General features: G+C 55.0%; 1 protein-coding gene across 2 annotated transcripts; it reads right to left on the minus strand.

Annotated features, from left to right (window-relative positions):
* Positions 1–15908: 15908 nt before the first annotated feature.
* Positions 15909–20921, minus strand: TMEM59L (transmembrane protein 59 like). 2 transcript variants are annotated; one of them, XM_007117002.4, is made up of 8 exons: positions 20707–20921; positions 19645–19804; positions 19450–19559; positions 18149–18301; positions 17475–17577; positions 16986–17103; positions 16766–16883; positions 15909–16520 (listed from the first exon to the last, which is right to left on the minus strand). In XM_007117002.4, the coding sequence occupies exons 1-8, from the start codon at positions 20866–20868 to the stop codon at positions 16392–16394; spliced, it is 1053 nt and encodes a 350-aa protein (XP_007117064.2). In that variant the 5' UTR covers positions 20869–20921; the 3' UTR covers positions 15909–16391. The 2 variants fall into 2 exon arrangements, with proteins under 2 accessions (XP_007117064.2, XP_023989764.1); XM_024133996.3 differs by having other exon boundaries at positions 18149–18214; positions 20707–20907.
* Positions 20922–26508: the final 5587 nt, after the last annotated feature.

Here is a 26508-nt window from a genome sequence, read left to right on the forward strand (position 1 = left end):
AGAGACTGGGCAAAGGAAACCTGTGCGTGTGGGGGCGTGGCCTTGGGGGGCGAGGTGAGGCGAGGGTGGGACGCAGCTAGGAGTAGGGGCAGCCCGACCGTAAAGTGCTGCACTTCAGGAGCGGGGTTGGCTCTGGGAAAGAGGAGCGGCGAAGCCGAGCCGAGATGAGAGGAAGGACATGGAGAAACTGGTCGAAGAAATCTGAGAAACCCCCCCTCCTTCCAGGGTCACTCCCTCCCCAAGACCTCCCTCAGACTCAGGAACTCACCTGGTGCCCAGGCCTCAGACTTCCAACCCATCTTTGGGTCCTAAACCTCCCCTATCTTCCCAGAGCCTCCTCTCTCACGTCCAAGAACCTCCACCTTCAGATTCCAGTCATCTGCCCTCAGATCCCCAAACCTCCTGCTTCACCCTCAGTTCTGGTTCTCATACCCCCAAACCCCTGCCCTCAAGTTATCTCCCCCATCCTCCACTCAAATCCCAACTCCACTCCCCCAAATCCTTGCCCACAGACCCTTCAAACCCACACTTACACCCCCAAAGTCCATTCCACCAGACCCAACCCCCTTGGACCTTCCAGCTCCAGGGCCGCGAACACCCCAGTCTTCAGCCAGGGCGCAAAGTCCTGCATCTGTTTCCTTCCTTTTTCTCTTTGTTCTTCCTTCTTCCCTCCCTTTCCTCTCCTCCCCTCTGGACCCCATGGAGCCCACAGCCAAGAAGGTAAACTTTCCAGAGCCTTTGAGGCCACCCCCCACCCCACCCCCAACCCACTGAATGCCTAGAATCTTCACCCTGGAAGGGTCGAAGCTTCCAGGATTTTCTCTCCAGCCTTGAACCCATTTATTCTTTCACCTTCTGAGTTGGAAAACCCTCCCTTGTGCAGCCTCAGACAGGGTCCAAGGGTCCAAATGGGGCTCAGAGCCTTCCTGCAGTCAGCGCTGGGGAAAGGGGGTGGACATGGCGCTGGAGGGCCCAGAGGAGGAAGCAAGGGGCCTCCCTGGGTGGGCTCCTTCAGGTAGAACCAGACACAACTGATCCATCTCCAGCAGGGGGTCAGGTACACAGTAGGTACTCAATCATTTGTGTAAAATGCTCAGGACACTGAAAGTTGATAGATACCAGGTGCTGAAGGGCCCTGCTAACTCCTCCAGCACACAATAAGCGCTCGATAAATATTGAATGTGTGAGAGCATGAGCAGCTCACGTTCCGGCTAGCTCTGCACACATCCCCTCACCTGCCTGTGGTCTGCCTGCCACTTGAGCCTTTGTTCCGGATGAACCACATGCAGGCATCAAACCCCTCTCAGCAGACACTTCAGCTCACACGCCCGACACATACAGCTGTAGTCAATGGCATCCATATGCACCCACACTTCATAAACACACAGATTTGACCCACATGTCAGACACACAGTCAAAGATAAGCAAGAAGAGGTTCACTGGGCCCCTGGCTGCGTGCTTACAGGTAGCACACTGCAGACGCATGGTCTGTGGACACACTAGTTACTTCAAGATCACATAGCACAGGACAGCCAGTGCAAAGGCCCTGAGGTAGCATGCCTGCAGTGTTGCCTGGTGGGGGAAAGTGAGGGAAAGGGAGAAAGAAGGAGAAGATGAGGTGGGCAGCCACAAGGGGTGGTCTAGGTCATGGAGGGCCTTGTGGACCACTGTGGAGGCATTTTCCCTGTGTGAAATGTGGGGGGGGGGCGTGGGGGCTAGTGAATAGAGGGAGTATAACCAACACTGACAGTTGGAGGCAATATCTTGACTTAGAGACATTACTTAGGAGGCAAGATTTCCTGGCCAAAAGATAGTGCTCAACCCATGGTGGTGGCCAGGGAGGAATGGGAGGCAATCCTTGCCAGGATATACTTAGCAGGTGGAGCCAACAGGTGATACAGCAGATTGGATGTCGGTGGGCAGGCAAAGCGAGGCCAGGGATCCCCCCCCAGGGTTCTTAGCCTGAGCCCAGTGGGCTACAATACCTGGAATGCGTCACAGGCAGTGGGGACAGAGAGGACCCAGGAAGGTAACTGCACACAGTCATCCAATAATGATGACCTATGGTCTGGCAGAGCCCACAGGCAGGGACATGGCAGACAGCGTCTGCAGGCCTGGCCACCATCTGGCCCACAGCTGGCACAGCTCTCCCAGAGGCAAGGGCCTCACCACCTGCTCCCTGCTCCAGACCAGCTGTGGGACTCACAGCCCCAGGTCGGAGCTGGGAGGCCTCCTTATAACCCCCAGGTGTTACAGAGGAGGAAATTGAGGCCTGGGGGATAGGAGATGCCTTGCTTTCCTACAGTCTCATGCTGGGGCCTCCTCCACCCTGTCTGCCCTTCACCATTGAGCGGCCTCAGAGCAGAGCTGCTGACACTCGGGCGCCTCTTTCTGCTTCTCTATAAACTAGAGAGGTCACCATCAAGTAAATTCTCACAGGGCTTCCCTGGTGGCACAGTGGTTGAGAGTCCACCTGCCGAGGCAGGGGACGCGGGTTCGTGCCCCGGTCTGGGAGGATCCCACATGCCGCGGAGCAGCTGGGCCCGTGAGCCATGGCCGCTGAGCCTGCGCGTCCGGAGCCTGTGCTCCGCAACGGGAGAGGCCACAGCTGTGTAGAGGCCCGCGTACCACAAAAAAAAAATAATAATAAAAAAATAAATCCTCACAATCTTTGCTATTACCCTTAGTTGTGCATCAACTTCTTATGAGCCTCGGGGCCTTGAGTGGGTTGTTCCAGCTCTACACAACAGTTTTCCCATCTTTAAAATGTCCTTGTGGGACAGAGCAGAAGCCCGGATAAAATAAACAATGTACAGTGCTCAGGGCCACTCAGGTAGTAGATCCTAACTCCATACCAGCTGTGGGCATTTCCCCTCTCCCACACTCACTCTTCGACCCCACAGCCCTGCTTGATTTTTCTCTCCATCTAACAAACTCTGTATTTTAGGTTTCCTTTTTTTTAAATTGAGATATAATCCCATGCCGTAAAATTCACCATTGTAAAGTGTACAATTCAATGGCATTCAGTGCATTCATGATGTCATGCAATCTAGTTCCAAAACACTTCCATCACCCCGAAAGGAGTGAATAGAGGGAGTATAACCAACACTGACAGTTGGAGGCAATATCTTGACTTAGAGACATTACTTAGGAGGCAAGATTTCCTGGCCAAAAGATAGTGCTCAACCCATGGTGGTGGCCAGGGAGGAATGGGAGGCAATCCTTGCCAGGATATACTTAGCAGGTGGAGCCAACAGGTGATACAGCAGATGGGATGTCGGTGGGCAGGCAAAGCGAGGCCAGGGATCCCCCCCCAGGGTTCTTAGCCTGAGCCCAGTGGGCTACAATACCTGGAATGCGTCACAGGCAGTGGGGACAGAGAGGACCCAGGAAGGTAACTGCACACAGTCATCCAATAATGATGACCTATGGTCTGGCAGAGCCCACAGGCAGGGACATGGCAGACAGCGTCTGCAGGCCTGGCCACCATCTGGCCCACAGCTGGCACAGCTCTCCCAGAGGCAAGGGCCTCACCACCTGCTCCCTGCTCCAGACCAGCTGTGGGACTCACAGCCCCAGGTCGGAGCTGGGAGGCCTCCTTATAACCCCCAGGTGTTACAGAGGAGGAAATTGAGGCCTGGGGGATAGGAGATGCCTTGCTTTCCTACAGTCTCATGCTGGGGCCTCCTCCACCCTGTCTGCCCTTCACCATTGAGCGGCCTCAGAGCAGAGCTGCTGACACTCGGGCGCCTCTTTCTGCTTCTCTATAAACTAGAGAGGTCACCATCAAGTAAATTCTCACAGGGCTTCCCTGGTGGCACAGTGGTTGAGAGTCCACCTGCCGAGGCAGGGGACGCGGGTTCGTGCCCCGGTCTGGGAGGATCCCACATGCCGCGGAGCGGCTGGGCCCGTGAGCCATGGCTGCTGAGCCTGCGCGTCCGGAGCCTGTGCTCCGCAACGGGAGAGGCCACAGCTGTGTAGAGGCCCGCGTACCACAAAAAAAAAATAATAATAAAAAAATAAATCCTCACAATCTTTGCTATTACCCTTAGTTGTGCATCAACTTCTTATGAGCCTCGGGGCCTTGAGTGGGTTGTTCCAGCTCTACACAACAGTTTTCCCATCTTTAAAATGTCCTTGTGGGACAGAGCAGAAGCCCGGATAAAATAAACAATGTACAGTGCTCAGGGCCACTCAGGTAGTAGATCCTAACTCCATACCAGCTGTGGGCATTTCCCCTCTCCCACACTCACTCTTCGACCCCCCAGCCCTGCTTGATTTTTCTCTCCATCTAACAAACTCTGTATTTTAGGTTTCCTTTTTTTTAAATTGAGATATAATCCCATGCCGTAAAATTCACCATTGTAAAGTGTACAATTCAATGGCATTCAGTGCATTCATGATGTCATGCAATCTAGTTCCAAAACACTTCCATCACCCCGAAAGGAAAACCCATCCCCGTTAGCTGTCACTCTCTGTTCCCACTCCCTCAGCCCCTGACGATCACTAATCTGTTTTCTGTCCCTATGGATTTACCTATTCTGAACATTTCATGTAAATGGAATGACATGTGTCCTTCTGGGTCTGGCTTGTTTTATTTTATTCAGCATAATGCTTTGGAAGTTCATCCACGTTGGAGCATGTGTCAGTGCTTCATTTCTTTTTATGACTGGGTAATATGCCATAGTATGGGGATTTCCCTGGCAGTCCAGTGGTTAAGACTCTGCAATTCCACTACAAGGGGTGTGGGTTCGATCTCTGGTCGGGGAACTAAGATCCCACATGCTGTGCAGCGTGGCCAAAAAAAAAAAAAAAAATTCCACAGTATGGATGGACCACATTTCATTTATTCATTCATCTACTGATGGACGTTTGGGTTGTTCCTCTTTTGGCGACTGTGACTAGTGTTGCTGTGAACATGCATATACAAGCATCTGTCAGAGTCCCTGTATTCACTTTTGGGGGGGCACATACCTAGGAGTGGAATTGCTGGATCACAGGTTAGCTCTATAAGGAATTTTTTGAGGAATTGTCTTGCATTTTCTTTTCTTTTCTTATTTTTTTTTTGGCCTCATGGTGTGCGTCGCTTGCAGGATCTTAGTTCCCCAATCAGGGATTGAACCCGGGCCCTCGGCAGTGAAAGCGCAGAGTCCTAACCACCGGACCACCAGGGAATTCCCTGCATTTTCTTTTCTTCCTTATCCTCTGTCATCTCCTCAAGGGATGGGAACTCTGTTTTCTTCCTGGCCACCCCACAGAGCCCTGGGCAGCACCCAGAATGTTAAGTAAATACACGATGCATGAACAAATCAATGTGACTCTTGGCTGAACAATAACTCTTAGGTTCTCTGGGATCTCAGTTTCCATATCCGTGAAATGCGAATGGACTCAGTCCTTCCCTTGGTAAGAATCAGTCCTGGGCTTCCCTGGTGGCGCAGTGGTTAAGAATCCACCTGCCAGTGCAGGGGACACGGGTTCGGGCCCACGTCCAGGAAGATGCCACAACTACTGAGCCTGCACTCTAGAGCCTGCAAACCACAACTACTGAAGCCCATATGCCTAGAGCCTGTGTTCCGCAATGAGAAGCCACCACCATGAGAAGCCCACGCACTGCAACAAAGAGTAGCCCCTGCTTGCTGCAACTGAAGAAAGACTGTGCACAGCAATGAAGACCCAACGCAGCCAGAAATAAAATAAATTTTAAAAAGAAAGAAAAGAATTAGTCCCCCTTCCTCCAGAAAGGCTCTGAGCCTGACCCTCAGATGTCCACAGTGTAAGCACCATGGGCTGCTAACTGTCCCCAAGCAAACAATCACCAATTCTGCATTTCTTCCTCCCAGTGCTTCCTCCACAGATGCTCAATGGCCGGAACCTGAACAGCAGAGAAGGTCAAGTGCAGAGATGGGGAGGGGCTCCTGCAGTTACACAGCAATGGCTTTGGGCTCTGCGCCTTAAGGAGTGGGCCGTCTGGGAGGCTGAGACAGAGGCAGCTCTGGGGAGCCCCACCTCAGTTGGAGCACCGGGGGCAGACGCCAGTCCACAGCCAGGCAGGGCCGGGACTGCTGCTTAGAGGTGAGCCAAGCCTAGGGGACCTCATGCAGGGTGGGCAAAGGAGGCCCCAGCAATTGATCCCCAGTGGGGGTGGGCTCTGGGCAAGGGGAAGAATCCCAGCTTCCCCCGTTGTTACTATTAATAACATAGTAGCCACTATGGACCAAGTGTTGTGACATGTCCTCCCAGAAGCTTCTTCCTATGAGCCAGGGGTCCTGGTAGCTCCCCAGGACCAAAGTCACATGTGAGTGTCCGGCAGAGCCCAGCCTCAAGCCAGATCCAGATCTCACTTCACTTCAAATCTACACTCTTCACAGTTGACTCATCCCCTCTCAGCCTCAGTTTTCTCATCTTTAAAATTGGCGTACACCCAAGGGAAGTGAAATCGGGTGTTTAAACAAATACACATGCACACATGTTCACAGCAGCATTAGTCGCGACCGCCAAAAGGAGGAAACAGCCCAAGTGTCCGTCAAGTGACGAATGGATAAGCAAAATGTGGTCCATTCATACAATGGACTATTACTCAGCCGTGAGAAGGAATGAAGCTCTGACACATGCTATAACGTGGAAGAACCTAGAAAATATGCCGAATGAAAGAAGCCAGACACAAAAGGTCACCTTTTGTATGATTCCATTTATATGAAATGTCCAAAACAGGCAAATCCATAGAGACAGAAAGCAGATTAGTGGTTGCCAGGGGCTAGAGGAAGCGGGTGAGGAGTGGCTGCTAATGGGAACAGGGCTTCCTTTTGGGAAAAATGGAAGTGTTCTGAACTAAACAGAGGTGATGGTTGCACAATATCGTGAATGTACTAAATGTCACTGAATTGTTCAGTTTAAAATGGTTAATTTTAGGGAGTTCCCTGGTGGTCTAGTGGTTAGGATCTGGTGCTTCACTGCCAGGGGCCTGGGTTCAATCCCTGGTTGGGGAACTGATATCCCTCAAGCTGCGCAGCAAGGCAAAAAAAAGGTTAATTTTACATTATGTGAAGCTCACTTCAGTGGAAAAAAAAAAGGGGAGGGGCAGGCATAGAGACCACTTCCTTCCAGGATTGTGAGCAGGGCTCAGTGACAAATAAACACAGTTGCCTTTGATCTTGCTCTCTCGCTGTCACCCCAGCCGGCCTCACCGCAGCGCCCCCTTGAAGTCAGATCTGCACCGGGTCCACCTTCTCTAACTTTACCTGCCGTCTAGAACGTTTCCTGCTTGGGTCACCCTCCCGGCCCACCACCATAGCTATACCTCCTAAGATCGTACTGGGTACTCGGTGACCTCCAGACTTTGACCCTCATCCTCACAACAACCTTGCAAAGTGGGGGAAGTGAGACTCAGAGAGTGGAAGCGTCCTGCCAAGGGTCAGGGGCAGGAAATGGAACCCCCGATCTCCGACCCCGAGGCTATGCCCTCTCCAGCACCCCATGCTGACTCCCTCTCCTCCTTTCCTTCAGGCATTCAATGAGCACTTATTGACAGCCTCCTATGCCCCAGACCCTGTGATGGGCACAGAGTACATGCTCCAGACAAGGCTGAGACAGCCCTACCCCCAGGAGATCAGTCTCGCTGAAAAGAAATTGAACAAACGCCCTCACTGTACTGGGTTGAATAGTGTCCCCCAAAGACATGTCCACCTGGAACCTCGAAATATGACCTTTTTTGAAATAAGAGTCTTTGCAGATATAATTAAGGTAAGGATCTCGAGATGAGATTATCCTGGATTGGGTGAGGGAGCTAAATCCAATGACTGGTGTCCCTAGAAGAAGAGGCAAATCCAAACAGAGAGAAGGCCATGTGAAGATAGAGGCAGAGATTGGAGTGATGTGGCCACAAGCCAAGGAATGCCTGGAGCCACCAGAAGTTGGACGAGGCAAGGAAGGATCCTCCTCTAGAGCCTCCAGAGGGAGCACAGCTGCCAACACTTTGATTTCAGACTTCTGGCATGGCAGAAGGGCTGGTCAGTGTGGTCCCGTGCACCCTCCCATGTTCTTCAAACCCACCACAGGTCTCTTCCTCCAGGAAACCTTCCTGGCTGCTCAGCAGAGATCCCATTTCCCCTCTGCCTAGTCTGGCTGCCTAGCCTGTGTCCAGATTGGGGCCTTGCCAGGCTTCCAGCCTCTTGAATCCAGCACTGACTGGCAGCAAATCTGTCGGTGAATGAATGAATGAATGAATAATATTTTCTTGTGCTGCCTGTGCTCTGGCTTTCCTTAGTTGCTTCCAGCCTTGCAGCTCTCTTGGGCCTCCCAGTGTCCCCACTATCACCCCAGAACCCAGCCCCCACTGGCTTCTCCTACAGGGGGAGAGGGTCCCCACCCCGAGCTCCCTGTGTGTGATTTCTTCTAGGGAAGAACAGAAAAACCCAACATTGAAGACAGGTGGAGCTGAGTTTTCACCTTCTCTGCAATTTTTTTTTTAAGTTACCATTTACAGAGTGTTTTCAATGCCCAGAACTGTGCATTCTCGTGTATTCTCACCGCACCTCTGAACGGTTATTAGTGTCCCCATTTTAGAGATGGAGAAGCAATGGCTCTTACGCTCAGCTGGTGGGAATGTCAATTGGTACAACCACTTGGGACAGCCGTTTGGCAATATTTGCTAAAAGGGAGTATTTGTACACTCTGTGGCCTAGCAATTCCATCCTTGGGCATTTTACGAGTGTCCTGGGGCTGCCACAACAAACGACCACAAACGGATGGTTTAAAACAGAAATTTACTCTCTCACAGTTCAAGAGGCCAGAAGTCCAAAATCAAGAAGTTGGCAGGGTTAGCTCCTTCTGAGGGCTCCAAGAGAGAATCACGCCTCTTTCCCACCTTCTGGAGTTGTCTGCCATTTTTGGCATCCCTTGACTTGCAGCTATATCACTCCAATCTCTGTCTCTATCTTCACATGGCCTTCTTCTTGTGTCTCTCTGCATATTCATTTCTGTCTCTTACCAAGACACTCTCACTGAATTTGGGGCCCATCCTAATCCAGTTTGATCTGGATTCTTAGCTAAATTCCATCTGCAAAGACCCTATTTCCAAACAAGGTCACATTCTGAGGTTCCAGGTAGACATGAATTGGGGTGATTTGGGGCACCACTCAACCCACTACAGGTATCCATCCAACAGAAAGGAGGACAGGGATTCACCAAAATATGTAAACATAAATGGTCATAGCAGCCCCAAACTGGAAACAGCCCAAAGGTTCATCAACAGGTTGATGGATAAACAGACAACGACATGTTCAGTGGTGGAATACTATGCAACAGGGAAAAAGAATGACCCACTGCTACATGTATCCCACAAGGAATCTCACCAACACTAAGCAAAAGAAACAAAAAGGACACATGTTGTGATTCCATTTACGTGAAATTCACAAACAGGCCACACTAATCTGTGGTGACAGAGGTTGGGCCAGGGGGCCACCTGGTGGGGATCATCAGGGAGGCAAATCAGTGACCACAAAGGGACACAGAGCCTTGGGGTGATGGAAATGTCCTATATCTTGATTATGGGGCAACAGGGGGGATTACATTTGTCAAAACTCATCGAGCACTTAGCATGGTTGTATTATTAAATGTAGTTTGCCTCATTAAAGCTGATTTATTAAACAAAAATGGGGAGTTCCCTGGTGGCCTAGTAGTTAAGATTCCGGGCTTTCACTGCCATGGCCCAGGTTCAATCCCTGGTAGGGGAACTGAGATCCTGCAAGCTGCACGGCATGGCAAAAAACCAAAACCAAAACAAAACAAAAAAACAGGTCGGGGCTTCCCTGGTGGCGCAGTGGTTGAGAATCCGCCTGCCGATGCAGGGGACATGGGTTCGAGCCCTGGTCCAGGAAGATCCCACATGCCGCGGAGCAGCTAAGCCTGTGTGCCACAACTACTGAGCCTGCGCTCTAGAGCCCGTGCTCCACAACAAGAGAAGCCACCGCAATGGGAAGTCAGTGTACCACAACGAAGACTAGCCCCGGCTCGCCGCAACTAGAGAAAGCCCGTGCACAGCAACGAAGACCCAATGCAGCCAAAAATAAATAAATAAATAAATAAATTTTTTTTAAAAAAACAGGTTGGATGGAGCCAAGGGGACAGAGGTCAGATGTGGGGCTGCCTCTGGGAAGTGACTGGAAGGGGGCACAAGGAAGCCCCTGGGGGCTGGCGGGTACTCTGTATTTGGGTCACAGGAGTGTTACCATTCATTGGGCTGCACAGTAGAACTGGGTGCACCTTGCTGTTTGTAAGTTACATTGGATTGAAAAGAAAAAACCTGGAGCTCAGAGAGGTAACTCACCCAAGGTTCCAGCAGGATAGTGTGAGAGCTGCCTACCCTGGAGCTCATCACCACCTCCTGGTCTCATCACCCCCTCTCTCCATTCAATCAACAAGCACTTATTATGCACCTGCTATGCACCAGGGGCTAGGGATTCAACCGTAAGCACACCAGACCCGATCCCTGCCCTTCATGTTCCAGAATATTCTGGAACGTATATTCTAATGGGAAGGACAAACCTGAGACATACAAATCAATCAATGGCCAAGACCTTTCCAGATGTGATAATTGCCATGAAGGCGATGGGCTGAGAGTGACCGAGGGGGGAAGGACTGCTTTAACCAGGAGGTTGGGGAGAGCCTCTTTGTGGAGGTGATGTCCCAGCTTTAATAAAGCAGGAGACAGAATGTTCTACGGTGTTCTGGCACATTCCAGAACATTGTGGAAAGGCCCAGAATATTCCAGGTGGAGGTAATGTGTATGGATCAAGCCGGGTACCTGAAAGAGCCTGAGGGACAGAGGTGAGACCACATTGGCTGGGTTGACATGGGCAAGGCTTGGAGCTAGGAGGGAGAGTGTTGACAAAGATGTATTGAGAGCAGCCTCCTCCGTGTGTGGGACACAGCTGTGACTGAGACTGCTACAGTGTCGCATCTGGCAGAGGGAACATTTATTAAACCAATCATCACACAAGCAAAGAAGCAATAACTTAATTGTCGACATGATAGAGGCTTGAGCTGGGTCGTAGTGATTTAGGGGGACTGGGCTGAGCCATGAGATCAAGGAGGGACATTCGGGCTGAAAAGTTGGCTAGGAAGAGAACAGAGCCTTCCAGCCAGAGGGAACAGACTGTGTGGGGACCGTGAGGAGGGAGCATACCAGGAGCCACTTGGAACCTGGTGGGACTGGGTGTGAAGGGGGTGGTGGGCAGCATCACGTGACACGGGACCCCTGGAGACTTCAGTTTCCCTGTTGAGCTCACACCTGGCCCCAAGCAGGGACTTAAGCAATCCTCAGCTGGGATCTGGCCTGCACCTGCCCTCCTCACGGAAGAGAAAGACATGAGTCCCCATTCTTCCCTCCAAGATCTTACAGAGTGTCTCCAGGGACGCCTCCCTCCCTCCCTTCCCACCCCTAGGCCCAGAACTCAGGCCTGTCGCCAGGGAACAAGGACCCCAGGTTGCCATGGCAACCCTCACTACCCAGACACATGGGCGCTCCTGCTTGTTGCCATGACACCAGCCACCCACCCACCTTCCACCCCGCCTGCACTGGGGTATGAGAGGAAGGCGGAGGGAGGGGCAGAGACCGTGGCATCCCAGATGCCTTGCGGAGCTGGGGGGAGGGCTGGGGTCAGACAAGGAAACTGAGGCTCAGAGAGCTGCAGCAAGTCAGGACTTATCTGTGGGTAAGCTCTGTGGGCCCCTGCCCCTGGGAGGAGCCTCTGATGGAGGTGAAGGGCTCCCTCTCTCATAAGACTCCAGAATAGTCTCCACGTGGCACTTGGGGCCCCTTCTCCAGTGACACCCTCAGAACGGCAGGTTACGTGAGTAGGTATTACTTTTCTCTGAATGTACACCCACACCTTCAACACGCATACCCATGCACCTGGGACACCCTCCCTTCTCCCCAGAATCTACCCATCCTTCAAAGCCCAGTTCAGCTGCCACCTCTTTCAGGCAGCCATCAGTCACCACCAGCTTGGAAGGGAATCCTCTCTCACCTCCACACATCCACAGGGCTTACAGTTTCTACCCGCACCAAATGGCATTACGCATTCCACAACTATGAGGGATCCGATCTGGGCCCAACCCTGGGCTGTTCACTGGGGTTTCAAGAACTAATGCACTAGGGACTTCCCTAGTGGCACAGCGGTTAAGAATCTGCCTACCAATGCAGGGGACGCAGGTTCGAGCCCTGGTTCGGGAATATCCCACATGCCGCAGAGCAGCTAGGCCCATGTGGCACAACTGCTGAGCCTGCACTCTGGAGCCCGCGAGCCACAGCTACTGAGGTCGCGTGCCACACTACTGAAGCCCACGCGCCTAGAGCCCGTGGTCCGCAACAAGAGAATCCACCACAATGAGAAGCCCACGCACCGCAACCAAGAGTAGCCCCTGCTCGCCGCAACTAGAGAAAGCCCGTGCACAGCAACGAAGACCCAACGCAGCCAAAAATAAATAAATAAATAAATTATTTTTAAAAAAATAATTAATGCACTAGGGAATTCCCCAGCGATCCTGTGGTTAGGACTTCGTGCTCTCACTGCCAGGAGCCCTGGTCCAGGACCTAAGATCCTGTAAGCCATGCAGCAAGGCCCAAAAAAAAAAAAAAAAAAAAAGATTTAATGCACTAGACACCCAGCAGCATACAAACAAAACTCTCTGCCCTTGCAGCTCAGTCTTGAGAGAGGGGAGGGAGGACAAAGAGACAGGAATCAGTCACAACTTTTCAGTTCCAAGGAGCCCAACACAAACTGGCTTAAGCCAAAAAATCAAGGACAAGATGGCTTCAGGCACAGCTTGATCCAGGACTTCCAGCAAAGGCATGAAGATACCATCTCTTTCCATCCCTCTAGCTTCAGACTGACATTCTCCCAGCTCAACAAGCCCACTTAACAGGGCATGTCTCTCTCCCAATAAAGCCCATCAATACCAGAGGAAGCTTGGGTCATGCTGCTCAACTTCCCCTGAGTCACATAGCTTTGATCAAACCAAACCAGAGTTCTGTTAGAAAGGAAGATGAGGGTGACAGGTAGATTCCTACCAAGTCTATGATGGTGTTCTGAGCAGAAGGAGCAGCTATAGCAAAGGTCTGGAGGCTGGAACATTGATGTCCCTTATGTCTTCAGACTAAAAGTTTGGAGGAACATAAGAGGTGGTGACTGCCAGCTTGGTGAGGATTAAAAGCCCTTAAAAGGTAAGCAGAGGAGGTACTTCCCTGGTGGTCCAGTGGGTAAGACTCTCGCGTGCATGCCGCAACTAAGAGTTCACATGCCACAACAAAAACAAAAAAATCCCGCATGCCACAAGTTAAAAAAAAACAAGAAAAGAAAAGAAAAGGTAAGCAGAGGAAATTAGGTGGTATCCGAGGGCAACAGGGAGCTTGTAGGAGAGGGACAATGTCAGACTCCGTGTAGAGAATGGACTTGACTGGGTGAGGCTGCTTCTGGGGTCTGAGAGGGAAACAGGGAGACACCCAAGCAAAAAGAATTACGGGTCACCTGCTCCATGCCAGGTCACATGTGAGACCCTAGGGAGCTGCCTTCATGGAGCTCATAAAATTATGTTAAAGGAGGCTGACATTGAAGCAAATAATTATTAATTGACTGTAAATGTGGTAAGCACAGGGAAGATGAACAGGGAGCTGAACGTGGGTATAACAGGGGATGCTGGCCCAGTCTGGGGTGGTGGGGATGTCTTTGGTTGAGGAGGAACCCTTTTTGTTGAGAACTTTGGTAGAACAGGGCTTCGAGGGTGTTGCTGGCACAGGGAGATGCAAGTGTAAAGGCCCTGGGGCTGGAAGGAACAAGGTAGGTTCGAGGGATCCAGAAAGAACCCATGTCAGCAAGGGACAAAGCCTCTGTAGAAGTGGTTGGAGATGCTAATTGGGCCAAGTCATGGGGGTCCTTGTTGGTTCATGTGGATATTTGGGCTCCTCATGGCAGCAGTAGACCCCAGAATGGGGTGATGTCTAGGATCAGATTTGCTTTATACCAACAGCTCCCCAGCTGCTGCGTGAAGCTGGAGCGTGACTGGAGGGGAAGCAGGGAGCTCTGAGAGGAGATGGGCACATTTGTTGGGCAAGAGATGATGGCAGCTTGGACCTCAGCTGTTGCCATGGAGATATAGAGAAGCATGTGGGCTGGAGGCTGAGGGGACAGGCCCTGCTGATGGGATAAGGTGGAGGGAGGACAAAGAAGAATCGAGACGCCACCCAGCTGTCTAGAGCCATTGAAATGGGGAGGCCAAAGGCAGGGCAGTTCTGCAGGGGAAAGGACGGCCAAGATCCCCTTTGAGCTGGGCTGAGGAATTAGGGTAATCATTTAAATAGATAATGGTGATAATTGCACAACATTGCAGATGTAGCTAATGCCACTGAACTGTACTCTTAAAAACTGGCTAAAATGGCAAATTTTATGTGATGCATATTTTTTACCACCACGAAAAAATAGAGGAAAAACCTTAAATGTACATCAACTCAAACTAAAGAACCAGGAAACACAGTCCTTGAGTCGCACTAGCCAGGGCTCTGCAACACCATGTGGCTGCGGGTGGCGCAGACAGAACGTTTCCGTCATCACAGAATGTTCTACTGGGCAGCGCTGGCCTGCCATCACTTCTCACCTCTGCCCAGGTCCTATATCCTGGTGACGTTCCCGGGGCTGCTCTGAAACCCCACACTGGGCCCAGAAATGTACTCAGAGGCCTAAATTGCCTTTATGTTGAATCCTGATGCTCATGATATCAGGCAGTGTCCTGGCAGCAAGCAGGAGCCAGTCAGAATGGACGATTCAGCAGAGCAGTAATAAAGGGGATATTTACAAAGGTGCAGCAGGGTTGGGTAACTGACATGGGGTGGTGCAGCACACAGGTTGGGCAACAGTGGGGAGCTGTTAACACGCCCAGGCTGAAGGCTCACTTGGTGGAGTTGTGGCATTGGGTTGGAGGATGCAGGGAGGGAATCAGGGAGAGAAACCCCCGACTTCTCACTCCTCCTTCCTTCTACCTCCTGCTGGTGGCCCCCCAGCTGACTCTAGCAGAGGCTGAGGGCCCAAGTGAATCAACCTCCCAGGACACAGGGCGGAGTGAAGGGTGGCGGGGCAGATAATCAGCCCCACTCAGCTCTCTCTAACTCACCTTCCCCCAACCACTCACCCATCACCACAGCCCTCCATCAGCCCTTGGAAACCTCTGCCACATTGACCACCATGTCCCTCACCCCAAACTCTTCCCAGGAGATGCAGCCCCCACCAGCCAAGAATCTCTGGCTGCCAGCAACAGAAACAACTCTAGCCTACTAAACCAAAAAATTTATTGGGAGGATCTTGGAGAGTCTGCAGAATGGACAGGAAGGATGGAGTGCCATGGCTGTGGCCTCATCAGGGTGGGCTGTTCCTGTCCTACAAGACTCCTCTTGAATGCAAAGTGCAGGAAAGAATGCCAAGTCTGGACCTCTTAGGTAAGGAAGGGGAGAGAACCTGTGGACAGGACCCTGAGACTGCCCCCAACGGGGCAGAGCTCCATCCCCAAAAGAAAGGCGGATGGAAGCCAGGTGGTGACAAAATTAACAAATGTCCTCTTCAAGATGTGATCTGTCCAGTGACCAGTGCCCCAGGAAGGGGCACTGACCCACCTGGGCCAGGCAGGTGGCACAAGCCGCTTATCCAGAGTCACCCCTAGTTAGGAATGAGATGTGCACTGGGTAGCAGAGGGGCTGTCCTTCCAGGTGTCAGCTGGTTCTCACCACTCAAGCCACGAGGAGTTCCTGAAGTTCACCTCCCCCATCTCAGAAAGGGCCTGGTGGGCAGGGGTCATGGCCACGCTCAGGCCACTCCCCAAGAGGCAGGTAGAAAGACCAACAGAAGCAGGCTCAGTCCAAGATGGGTTTTATATCATGGTTTATTCCTCCTGACCCCCATGCTGCAACTCCCAGCATGGAGCTACCCACCACCTCCTCTCTTGGGGGGACCTCCTCCCACGAGGCTACATCTCCGGTGGTGGGGTGGGGAGAAAGGGGGAAGCCCTAGAACAAAGCGGCTCCCCTGTGGCCTCAGCCCCCCAGAGGGGAGAAAGGAGGAAGGAGGAAGGCAGCACAGAACTGGGGTTGAAATACTCAAGAAGCTACAAGATAGAAGACAAAAGTAACACGCTCTGGGGAAGGCGGATGTGGAGGAACCAAGGTCAGATCCCGCCCCCCAGCAGGGGCATGGCAACCCCAGGATGGGGGGGAGGGGGGGAGGGGCGGGACTTGGGAGAGAAGAAGAATTTGGGGAGAGCAGGAGCCCAAGGACCGGCCCACCCTGATCCGGACTCCTAGGCAACGGGTAAGTGAGACCCAAGGAGCTCCTGAACTTGGCAATGGAGGCCTACAGCTTGGTCAGGTCCAGCTTCAGCTTGTAGGGTGGGGAGTTGTCTGCAAAGGCGTGCGACGGGGGAGGGTACAGGGGCCAGTCTGGCTCTACCATAAAGCCCTTGTGTTGCTCCAGAGACAGGGGCTGCAGGGGGAGGAAGAGGGAGTGAGGGCTATGAGTCCCCAACCTGGCAAGGCTCCTTCCCACCCCTGACCTGAGGTTGCCCCTACTAAGGGTGGGAGTCGTTTCCCCCATTTCATAAGGGAGTGAAGAAACTTGCCTAATGTCACGCAGCAAGTCAGGGGTCCCTGCCTCCATGGGAGAAGGGGCAGCCCTAACCAGACGAGGGAGCAGTTGTCCTCCCACCCCTGCCTGTGGGCCCCGCCCACCTGGAACTTGAGGTGCTGGCCAGGTGCGGTCACCAGGGTGGAACAGCTCAGCCACAGCATCACCAGCACGGAAAGAAAGAGGCAGCAGGCCAGGATCCAGCGAGGAAGCCCGGAGCGCCTGCCCCACCCGGCAGGTACTCTCAGTGGCCCTAGTTGGGCCAGATAGTCACTCCCCTCTGGCCCCACCCCCCTCCACCATCCCCAGGGTTCTGCCACCCACCGGGACATGCAACTGAGGAAGTCGTTGTCCTGCAGCTCGTCGGACTCCACCTTGGCCTTGCTGCTGGTCTTGACTCGAATCTTGGCCTTCCTTACCTTGTCCAAGGGGCCTACAGGGTCTGAGAGAATAGGTCACCTCTCAGCAGCCTCCGGGCCTTCGCCAAGAGGTGACAGCAGCCGTGGAGAACTGAAAGGAGGCCAGGACCTGGGGCAACGGGGCATTGGGTCCTGGAATAAATCAGAACCCTGAAAGATGGACCAAGGACCCCTGGGAGATGAACCATGGAACCCTGGGAGATGGACCATGGAACCCTGGGAGATGGACCATGGAAACTTGGGAGATGCACCATGGAACCCAGGGAGATGGACCAAGGAACCCCAGGAGTTGAGAGATGGAAATCCCAATCCTCAGGGGTTCATTTGTCAGGAGAACCCCTTGTGGCAGTGGAGCCACCTGTGGAAGGAACACTGGTCTAGGCTTGGACCTTACCAACATGCACCTCCAAGGCCTCAGGGTGGGATCCCCGCCAAGTCACCTCCACTCGCTGCAGATGGGCCCCCTCATGCCCCAGGCTCTCTACCACAGGCTGGGTCTGGGCCAGGAACAACACAGCACAGAGAAGCCCTTTAGAAAGGCACCATCTTGGCCCTAGGAGGCACCTCTCTGTGCCCCCTGTAGGTTACATTGTCCCAAGTCCAGCTGGCACCTAGTTCCACTGGGGACAGAGAGGACACCCTCTATGGAGCTGTGGGCTGTGATACCAGGGATGCTGTTCCCTGCTAATGTGGGGCCCTGATTTGTCTTGCTCCTAAAGTAGGGATGTGATCCAGGGCATGCCAATAGAATCACAGGGATTGGCTGAGAGGTTGTCACATGACCCTACCAGGGCCAATCAGCTTAGTTAAAACCTCAGAGAGGTTGTCCTCTAGAGCCTCAGGCATCCACCCTGCTGTGAGGAGGGACGTGCTTGCCTGAGAATGAAGCCACCAAAAAGGACAGCAGAGTCCAGCAGTGGAGTGAGACACTGAACCCCTGGATCCAGCTGTGCCTGAAGCTTGTTTCCTGTGCACTTTGCATCCCGTGAGCCAAGGACCAGCTCATCCCACCTTCTTACCCTGACCACCCAACCACTACTCTAGTGCGGCCCCTGCCAGAACCCTCACCTGGAACACCACCACCTTCCCATTGTCAGTCTGCAGGTAGTATGTCCAGGTGGAGGAGACGAAGCCCTGCGCCGAGTTGACAAGGTCATTGCAGAGGGTGGAAAACAAGTCCAGAAGCGAGAGGGCCCCACTTGGAGCTTCCAGGACTTTTCTCTGCCAAGGGGAGGCCCAAGGCACAGAAATGTCACCAATGTAGGGCATTAACCAATGGGAGGGGAGCTGGGAGAATTCATTGTGATCAAAATTCACTAAGTGGTTTGAAGCAACAGGGCTTCATACAATGAACACAGACCTCAGCATTGCATTTGGCTGACTGTGTGCGCTTGGGAAAGTGGATTGCCCTCTCCGAGCCCTGAAATGGGGATGATTCTCTTCCCTCGTGGGGTTGCTATGAGATTTCAACTAGACAATGGTACAAGTGCCTAATATGTAGTAGCTGCTATTATTTAAAATGTCGCCATCAATGTTCTTATTTTGACAGCATCAGGAGAGAACTCAGTATAGGAAGAAATGTTAGTGCACTGTACTTTTATGAACAGTGAAAGCCTGGAAGGGGTGGAGGAAAATGAGTGAAGAGGGAAAGGGCTTTCTGGGGGATCCCAGCCCATGGGTTTCTGGCTGTGATGAAGGATTTCCTCTGCCTCAGTTTCCCCTGATGCACCGTTTTCTAGACTCTCTCTCAGACTATGATAGGTGAGCAGTTATTATTTCTCCCTGGAGTGGGGAGAGGGGTATTACATGTGTGGTGAGGAGGCTGCTCCTCCCTGCACCTCCGTTCTGAGCCACCCCAGATGAGAGCGGCCACTTGTTCATCACAAGGAGAGTGATTAGACCAGTAGCTGGCATGTAGGTACTCAGTCGTCAGCTCTCGTGGCACTGAAGATGAGGGAGGTGAGGGGTGGTCACAAGCCCTAGTGGCACTGGCTTTAAATCCCACCTCTGCACAGCCCTGTGTGACCTTGGCCAGTTGCTCTGTGGGCATGAAATGAGGATGACACTGTCTCAGGTGCCTCCGGGTGGCCCAAGGAATTTAGGACAGGCTGAGGTCAGGCCTGGACCAGGACAAATGCTTGCTAAATAATGTAAACGGTGGCTGTTTTGGTGGCAGCAGGGGCAGGGACATGTACTTCCCATGTCACAGAAATGATAATTGAGTCTTGGGATGTGAAATGGCTTAATCAAGGACACCTAGTAGGCCCCGAATGGAATGGAGAGCCTCAGAGATGCTGGATATGAGTGCAGATTTGGGGGGCAGAGGAGAGGGGGGATGGGCCTGGGGCCACAGGTGGGAGGGCGCCCACCTTCTGCTCCAGCTCAGGCTCGGGTTCGGGCTCTGGCTCTGGATTCTGGCTCCAGCAGCCCTCGCTGCAAGCCTGCTGCTCCGTCTCCTTCACATAGGCCTCCACACAGGCTGCAAGAGGCAGGAGAGTGTGACTGGGGGCACAGCCCTTCCCAGGCCACCTCTCCCCACCCTGGCCCACCCACCCAACCCTTACCTGCTTCACACTCAGCCTGTGTGGCATTGGGCTTGGAACTCCTGGCCACGAATCGGCAGATGGAGAAGAGGCGGCAGCCTCGCTCGCAAGCACTGATCAGGACGGCCCTATTATATGCATTCGCCTTCCGGGACTCGGTGGGGTCCTCCTCCAACTCCTCCTGGAAGCGAAGACGTGGGGTTCAGGCCAGGGGAGGGGCAGGAGGAGGGCAGCGCTGGAAGCCCTCATGTGAGGAGGTAGAAAATTTGATCCCCCCCCCCAAATCTTCTAAGGGGATTGGGATGAAGTTGGGGAGGAGGCTAAGCATATTAGCAGGGGCTCTTAGCATATTAGCAGGAGAGGGAGAAGGGGCTTGAAAAGGAGAATAAACAACGGAGGTTGCTGGGTTTGGGTAACGGCTGGAAAACTGGGGAAGATGGAGGGAAATGGTCCCCCCCAAGGCTCCAGGGAGGAAGGCTTCTCAGGCCTGAAGAAGGAGGGGGGGCTCAGAGGAGGTTTTGTCACCCTTCAGGCCTGGGAAAATTGGGATCCGACTTGGGGGGGCATGAGGATAGGAGTGGGGGCTGGTAGCTCCGAGGGGGGCAGGGAGGAGGATGTGAAAGCTGCTAGGGTAGAGGGGGAGGAGAAGGGGACTGTCAGGCCTGAGGAAAGTGGGGGTTGGATGCCCCAAGGGTCCTTGCGCAGCAGTGTGGAGCCAGAACCCTCTAGGTAGCATCAGGAGCCCGTCTCCTCCCTGCCTCAGGCCTGGAGAGACTCCCGCAACACCGAATTCATCGGAAGGACACGCATCCCTAAACCCTCCCCCATCAGAGGGACCCCACGGCCCCTCCCCTGCGGGAGGAACATCCCCATCCTCATCGGAGGGACCCCCGACCACTGCGCTCACCACCATCGAAGGAACGCCAGCCCTTCCCCCACCAGAGGGACCCACCCCCATTGGAGAGCCCCCTTCCCCCTCCGAGGAACCCTTGTCTCCGGCTCCGAATGGGGGGAATCGCATCCTCAACCCATCCCGCATTGGAGAGATCTCTGGTCCTCCCGCTGGCGCCGCATGCGCTTCACCTGAACGGGCTGCGGATTAGGGTAGCGGTCTCGGCACCGCAGCTGGCAGCTCTGCGTGTCCCCGAGCTGCAGGGCGAAGGGGTCGCGGGCAGGCGGCGCGGGGGTGGCGGGCGGAGGCTGCAGCAGCAGCAACAGGAGCGGCATCAGGGCGACCGAAGCCATGGCCAGGCCGTGCGCAAGGAGCGCGGGGGACGCCGGCTCCTGGCAGGCGCGGAGGATGCGGCGGCGGCGGGGACCGGGTAGCTGACGTCACCCGAGCGAGGCAGCCTGGGAAGGGGGGGTGGGGGATGCGGAGAACGGGCGGGGGAGCGGCGCTGCGGCACCGTCAGGGTGCGGGCAGGGCGAGGCAGGTGGATCGTGGCCCCTGCCCTCTGTCCCATCTCGGGGGTGCCATGACACCTCCCTAGTATCCACGCATGAGGGATCTCAGCCATCGCTAGGGACCAAAAGGAAACAAATAGGGTGGAAGGATGGGGGAGAGATCTATTCGCCAGGGAATCAAGGAAGGCCTCCCGGATAGGCAGCGTTGGAGCTGGCCACGCGAGGAGGCCGAAGGAACAGCGAGGGCCCTGAGGAGGGGATAAGCTTGTTGGAAAAGGAAGCAGGAGGGCGGCGGTCGTGGCTGGAACCCAGCCAGACAGTGGAGATGGAGGGTCGTGAGTGTCGCAGAGCTGTGTTAGAGAAGGCCTTCTGAAGGTCTGTGTCATCATCTACTTTGGTACCCAAGTCAGAGATCCGGTAACGTGTGCGCAGTTTGCCTCCTTTAGGAAGCCCTCCCAGACCCTCCAGGGCTCCCCCAGCCTCTCCTCCCGCTGGCCCAGCCCTGATCTACAAACCTGGGGGATCTGATCCCTGATCCCCCAGACTAGGGGCCCCTCGGCCTGGGGCTGAGAGGGAGGCGGCACAGAGATGCTGATAAGGGTGATGGGGTGCTGCTAAAATTTCTTATTCTCGTGGGAAAACTTGGGACAAACAGGAACACGTCTGACTTCCATCGCACTCCAAGGTGACAAGAGTGTAGCCCCATGAATCTTGGGTTAGGAGGTCCCCCTAGCTTCCTCTCCGGCAGGCATGGGAGTGGGGGCTCCCCTCTAAGCCTGAGACCTTGCAAAAATGACACCCTCCCTCTCTCTGGCGTGCCCCGCGCAGGTGTCTGCCGCCTGCGCATCTTCCATCCACCCTCTGCCTCAGCAGACAGGGCGGCAGCCACTCGGGGTCGGCGGGTCAGAAGGCGCCAGGCGCCGTAGGTTCTGGCCGAGGAGGAGGGGACTGGGGGGGTGATGGCTGGCACGCCCCCTCCCCCGGCCGGCAGCCGCGCTTTCATCTCCGGGCCTCGGCCAGCCCCCACATGGCTTAATCAGGCGCGGCTGTGCCTGGCGGACCCTGAACATCTGGATCCCCGCGCGGCCCCTCCCCCGCCCCGCCCCTCCCGGGCTAGGCTGCCGCGACCCTGCGGCTAGGGCCTCCAGCCTGCGGTTTGCGCGAGAGCCAGGGAACCCCGCATCTAACCCACCGCGCGCCAGGCCTGCGCCTTGGGAAACAGCCATTAGTTATGACCAATACTGTCCGCCGTTTCACAGGTGGGAAACCTAGTCCCCAGGACCCCTCCGCAGAGCCAGGATTCAAGCCCACACATGTCAATTCCAGAGCCCAGCGCGCTGAAGCCGTCCACAATTACTGTTCTTCATTCATTCCAAACAAAACACTTCCCAAGTATTTTCTTGTAACAACCTATAAGGAAGAACTGGCAGCGTTGTCCAATTTACAGCTGAGGAAATTGAGGATCAGGGTGGCAAAGGGGGTCGGCCCAGGTGACAAGCGAGGGAAGCCAAGAGAGGTGGGCAGACCCCTGCCAAGACTAGGAGGTGGGGAGTCAGGGGAATCGGGCTTAAGAGACGTCTCTTAAACCACAACAGGAAGGAAGGATACCCGCGCCTTTTTAAAAGCGGAAGGGGAAACTGAGGCTGGAGGAGTTGGGACGTTGGCCTAGGTCGCTGGAGAGGAGTGAGAGGGTTTGATTGCCTCCCACTCAGCCCCTTTTCCGCTGCAAGAGGCCGCCTGGGGCGGGAGCGGAAGGAGGACTTGACCCCGGCCCCCCAGGTGAGCCCCCGCGCCCCTCCTGCCGTTCCCGAGGGAGCAGGTCCAGGTGAGGGGCAGGCGGGCCGGCGGGCGGCCGGGGTCGGGTTTCAGGAAATCCGCCGACATTCCTTCGGGGCTTAAGAGGGAAAGTTGACTCGGCGCCGCCCCTCGCCCCCCCCACTTCCTACCCCCCGGGGCGGCAGGCGGGGGGGGGGGCGGGGGGGGAGGGCGCTGCGGCCGGCCTGGGCGTGAATCAGAGGCGGGCCGGGCGTCCGGGAAGCGGCGGCCGAGGTCAGGGCGGGCATCGGACAAGCGCCCTTTATCCCTTGCCGCCCTCGCCACGACCCTGCTGACCCCCACCCCCAAGCCGGGTACAGCCTGGGGAGCGGGCACGGCTCCCTGGCGCCGGCGGCTTGCAGACAGTGGGTGGGGGGAGGGGAAGGGGCACAACTGTCACCCCCAACATAGCTGGCACCTCCTGGAACCCAGACGTCCGAGGTTCGCCAGGGTCCGGAGAGGCAGGGAACCCAGGCCTCCGAGGCCCGGTAAACACTGGCCCTGACCTAGACACAGGCAGCTCTTCACTCCTGAGATCTCACCTCCAATGCCTATGGGGGCTGGATTTTTTAAGTATAGACTGCACAAAGCTTGGGACCCAGGCAACCCAGCTCCCCAGGCTGAACCTCCAGGGTGGAAATGATAAAGCCCCGCCTTCTCCTGCACACATGTCCTGAACCTAGGTTCTGCTGTCCCAAGCCCACATCCAGGCGAGACCCTCACTGTCCCTGCTTCCTGGGCACGCTGGCCTGGAACACAAGGCCGCTAATCCCATACTGAGGTGTCTCAACATGGGAGAGGCAGCCCTGTGCCCTCCTCACTCCCAATGGGACCCGGAAGGGGCTGTTACCACTGCCTCTCCCTGGGGCCCCCTCAGTGCCCTGGAATTATGCAGGGAGCTGGGCTGGAGGGTCTCCCCCAAGGTAATCCTTAGGTGCAAAGACTGAGGAGCCCCTCCCCCATGTGGGGCCCTCCCTCCATCTGCCACCTCAGTACATTCCCAGCCACCTTCAAGGACTTGGGTCAATATTTGCCAGAAGTTCCATCAACGCTTGTTCCCCTTCCTGCACAAAGAGGTGGTGGGAGTGATGAGGAAGGGGTTAAGCCACCTAGAGAACCAAGGGCAGGGAAGGGTGCACCTAGAGGCCAAATCACTTTCCTTAAAGTCAAAGGTTTGAGGTAAAGGTCACCCAGAGGGCAGAGGGCATGCTCCAAGGAGGGGCTGGGTGAACAACCCATACCCTTCTACAGGTAAGGACCAGAGAGGGATGGCTACCAGGTTGGGTCACACCGCAAGTCCGGGGCCTGGCTGGGACCCCAGACAGCATGATTCACTGGGACTGAATTTTCTTGCTACTCTGAAGGACTGAGAATTCTCCATCCTTTCATTTTGCAAATGTTCACTGAGCTCTTCTCCTGTGGCCCTCACTGGGCCCAGCATGGGGTCCTAATGGCTCTCAGGATGCTCACAGTCTAAAGAAAATATCTCAAGAGAAAGATGATGTTCGAAGAACTGTGTTACAAAGATAATTTTAAAAGGGGAAGGAGATGGAGGGTGCCTGGGAAGGTGGGGGGACCCCTCTGAGAATACTTGACCTGTGACCTGACGGAAGAGAAGGTGCTAACTGGGGGAAGATTTGGGGGAACTGCATCCCTTCAGGGGGGAAAAGCAAATGTACAAAGACCCCGTGATAATAAACAAGCCTATGTCTTTGGGAGAAACGGGGCTGCAGCAGCTGGAGTGGAGTGAGGGAGAGGAAGAAAGAGGATGAGAAGAGAGGAGAAAAGGAGGGGGGAGAGGGTGGCAGGGCAAAAAAGACCTGCTTTGCTTCTTTTAAAAGCTTCTTCTGCCTGCTGTACAGACGGAGGGCGAGAGGATTTACCCAGGAAGCCTAGGAGGAGGCTGGGCGGCATCCCAGGCGGAGACGGTGGGGCCTGGAGCCGGATGCGGTGGAGGAAAGGGGTCCGAATCTCAGAATGGGGATGTGTTTTGGAATCAGCCAACAGGATTTGCTGCTGGATTGGACGTAGGGGGGTGAGCGAAGGAGAGAGTTGTCACGCGCACCTCCAGGTCTCTGGCCCGAGCATCTGGGTGGATGGCGGAGCCTTTTCCCGAGACTGGGGAATGACCAGGGAGGAGCAGAGACTGGGGAGGAAAATAATCAAGATTTTGCTCCAGAAGCCTGAAGTCCTCCAGGAGGGAGTCAAACGTTTCAGGACAGAGGTTGTGGGGGAGGGGGTGGCATATATCCTGGAAACACAATTCCAGCCAAGAACTGCCACCTCCACTTAACTCTCTGGACCACCTGGCAGGTGGCACTATGGCCCCATTTTTCAGAGGTGACAAACTGAGGCTCCAAAAGAATGTGGCCCCGGTGCCAGACACTATGCTAAGTGTTTAGACCGTGGAGCCTTCTGCTACTTTGCAACTTCCCACAGAAACCCTTAGGCTGGCTAGGAGTCACCCACTGTGCTGAGGAGGAAACTGAGGCAGAGAGGCCTGGTGTGCCCCAGTAAACGACAGTGCAGCATGCCAGGGCTTTACTCTCTCCTTCACAAACCCATCCAGAGTCCAGAATGGGGGACTAGAGGGGCACACCCCAGACTCCATCCTTTAATCCTCTTTTCTGACAGTCTGAGGTCTGAGTTGGGGACCCAAGTAGCAGGGGTGGAGGGCAGCCGTGAGCAAACGAGATAGGAACTCCTGAGCCCTCCTCAGACACTTTTACCCCCTTGGCTGGTTAGGGACCAAGAGGGAGGGTCCAGGTCTTTAAGGGAACCCCTGGAAAGGGGAGTTAGAGCCCTTCCCCTCTGAGGGCACGCGGCTGGGGGCAGGGCTGCGACTCTAACAGCCGGGCTGAAGGCGGCCCCGGAACTCTCCTTTCAGGCTCCCCCTCCACCGGGGCCTTGGAGGTCAGGAGCCCTTTATCGTGGGCGCCCGAATCGGGTGGGGACCAAGAGGAGGGGGGGTGAGGCGCCCAGGCCTGGAGGGGTCCCGAAACCCACGCAGTGTCCAAAAATAATAACACGGAGAAGGATCCCTACGCAAAAAAAGGAAGACAAACTATGCGTCGCTCGGGGCAGCCGGCGTTACCTGGAGTCGGCGGGCGGCGGCCGCCCGAGCGATTAGTCACTGCGTGGCTCACCCCACCCGCGGGCCGCTGAGCGGATTTTTCCGTGGGGGGGGGTGTCAGCGAGTCGGGGGGAGCCTCCTTACCGCTCTCCTCCTGGGAATCTGTCCTGCCCCGCATACGGGACCCGCGCAAGACCCCGTCCCCTTTCCCACGGGGGCCCATTTCTCCCCGCCTCCCCACGCGGGAACTCCCTACTGAGGCCCCCGGGTGCCCCCAAAGAACCTCAGCTCGGTCCCGCTCGAGGGGGACAGCTGAGCCAGGGTAAGATCCAGGGACGCTGTGCCTTGCAGCTTTTTCTCCGTCTTCCCTCCAGCAAAGCCTGGGGCCGAGGCTTCGCGCGCTGGAGGACCAGAAGAGGCGGGATGAAGTGGGAGGGGGAGCGCTGTGCCAAAACCGGTGGGACCCGCGCGCCGATGGCCTGGGGAGGGAGGGAGGGCGACTTTTAGGCCCCTGGGGAGGAAGGGGGGTTGGAGATGGGAGCAGGCGGGGCTCAGGGACCGCTCAGTGGGGGGGTGGGGCCAGAGTTCGGGTG

Source organism: Physeter macrocephalus, unplaced genomic scaffold, assembly GCF_002837175.3.
Source record: "Physeter macrocephalus isolate SW-GA unplaced genomic scaffold, ASM283717v5 random_485, whole genome shotgun sequence".
In the NCBI taxonomy this organism is placed as follows: Eukaryota; Metazoa; Chordata; class Mammalia; order Artiodactyla; family Physeteridae; genus Physeter; species Physeter macrocephalus.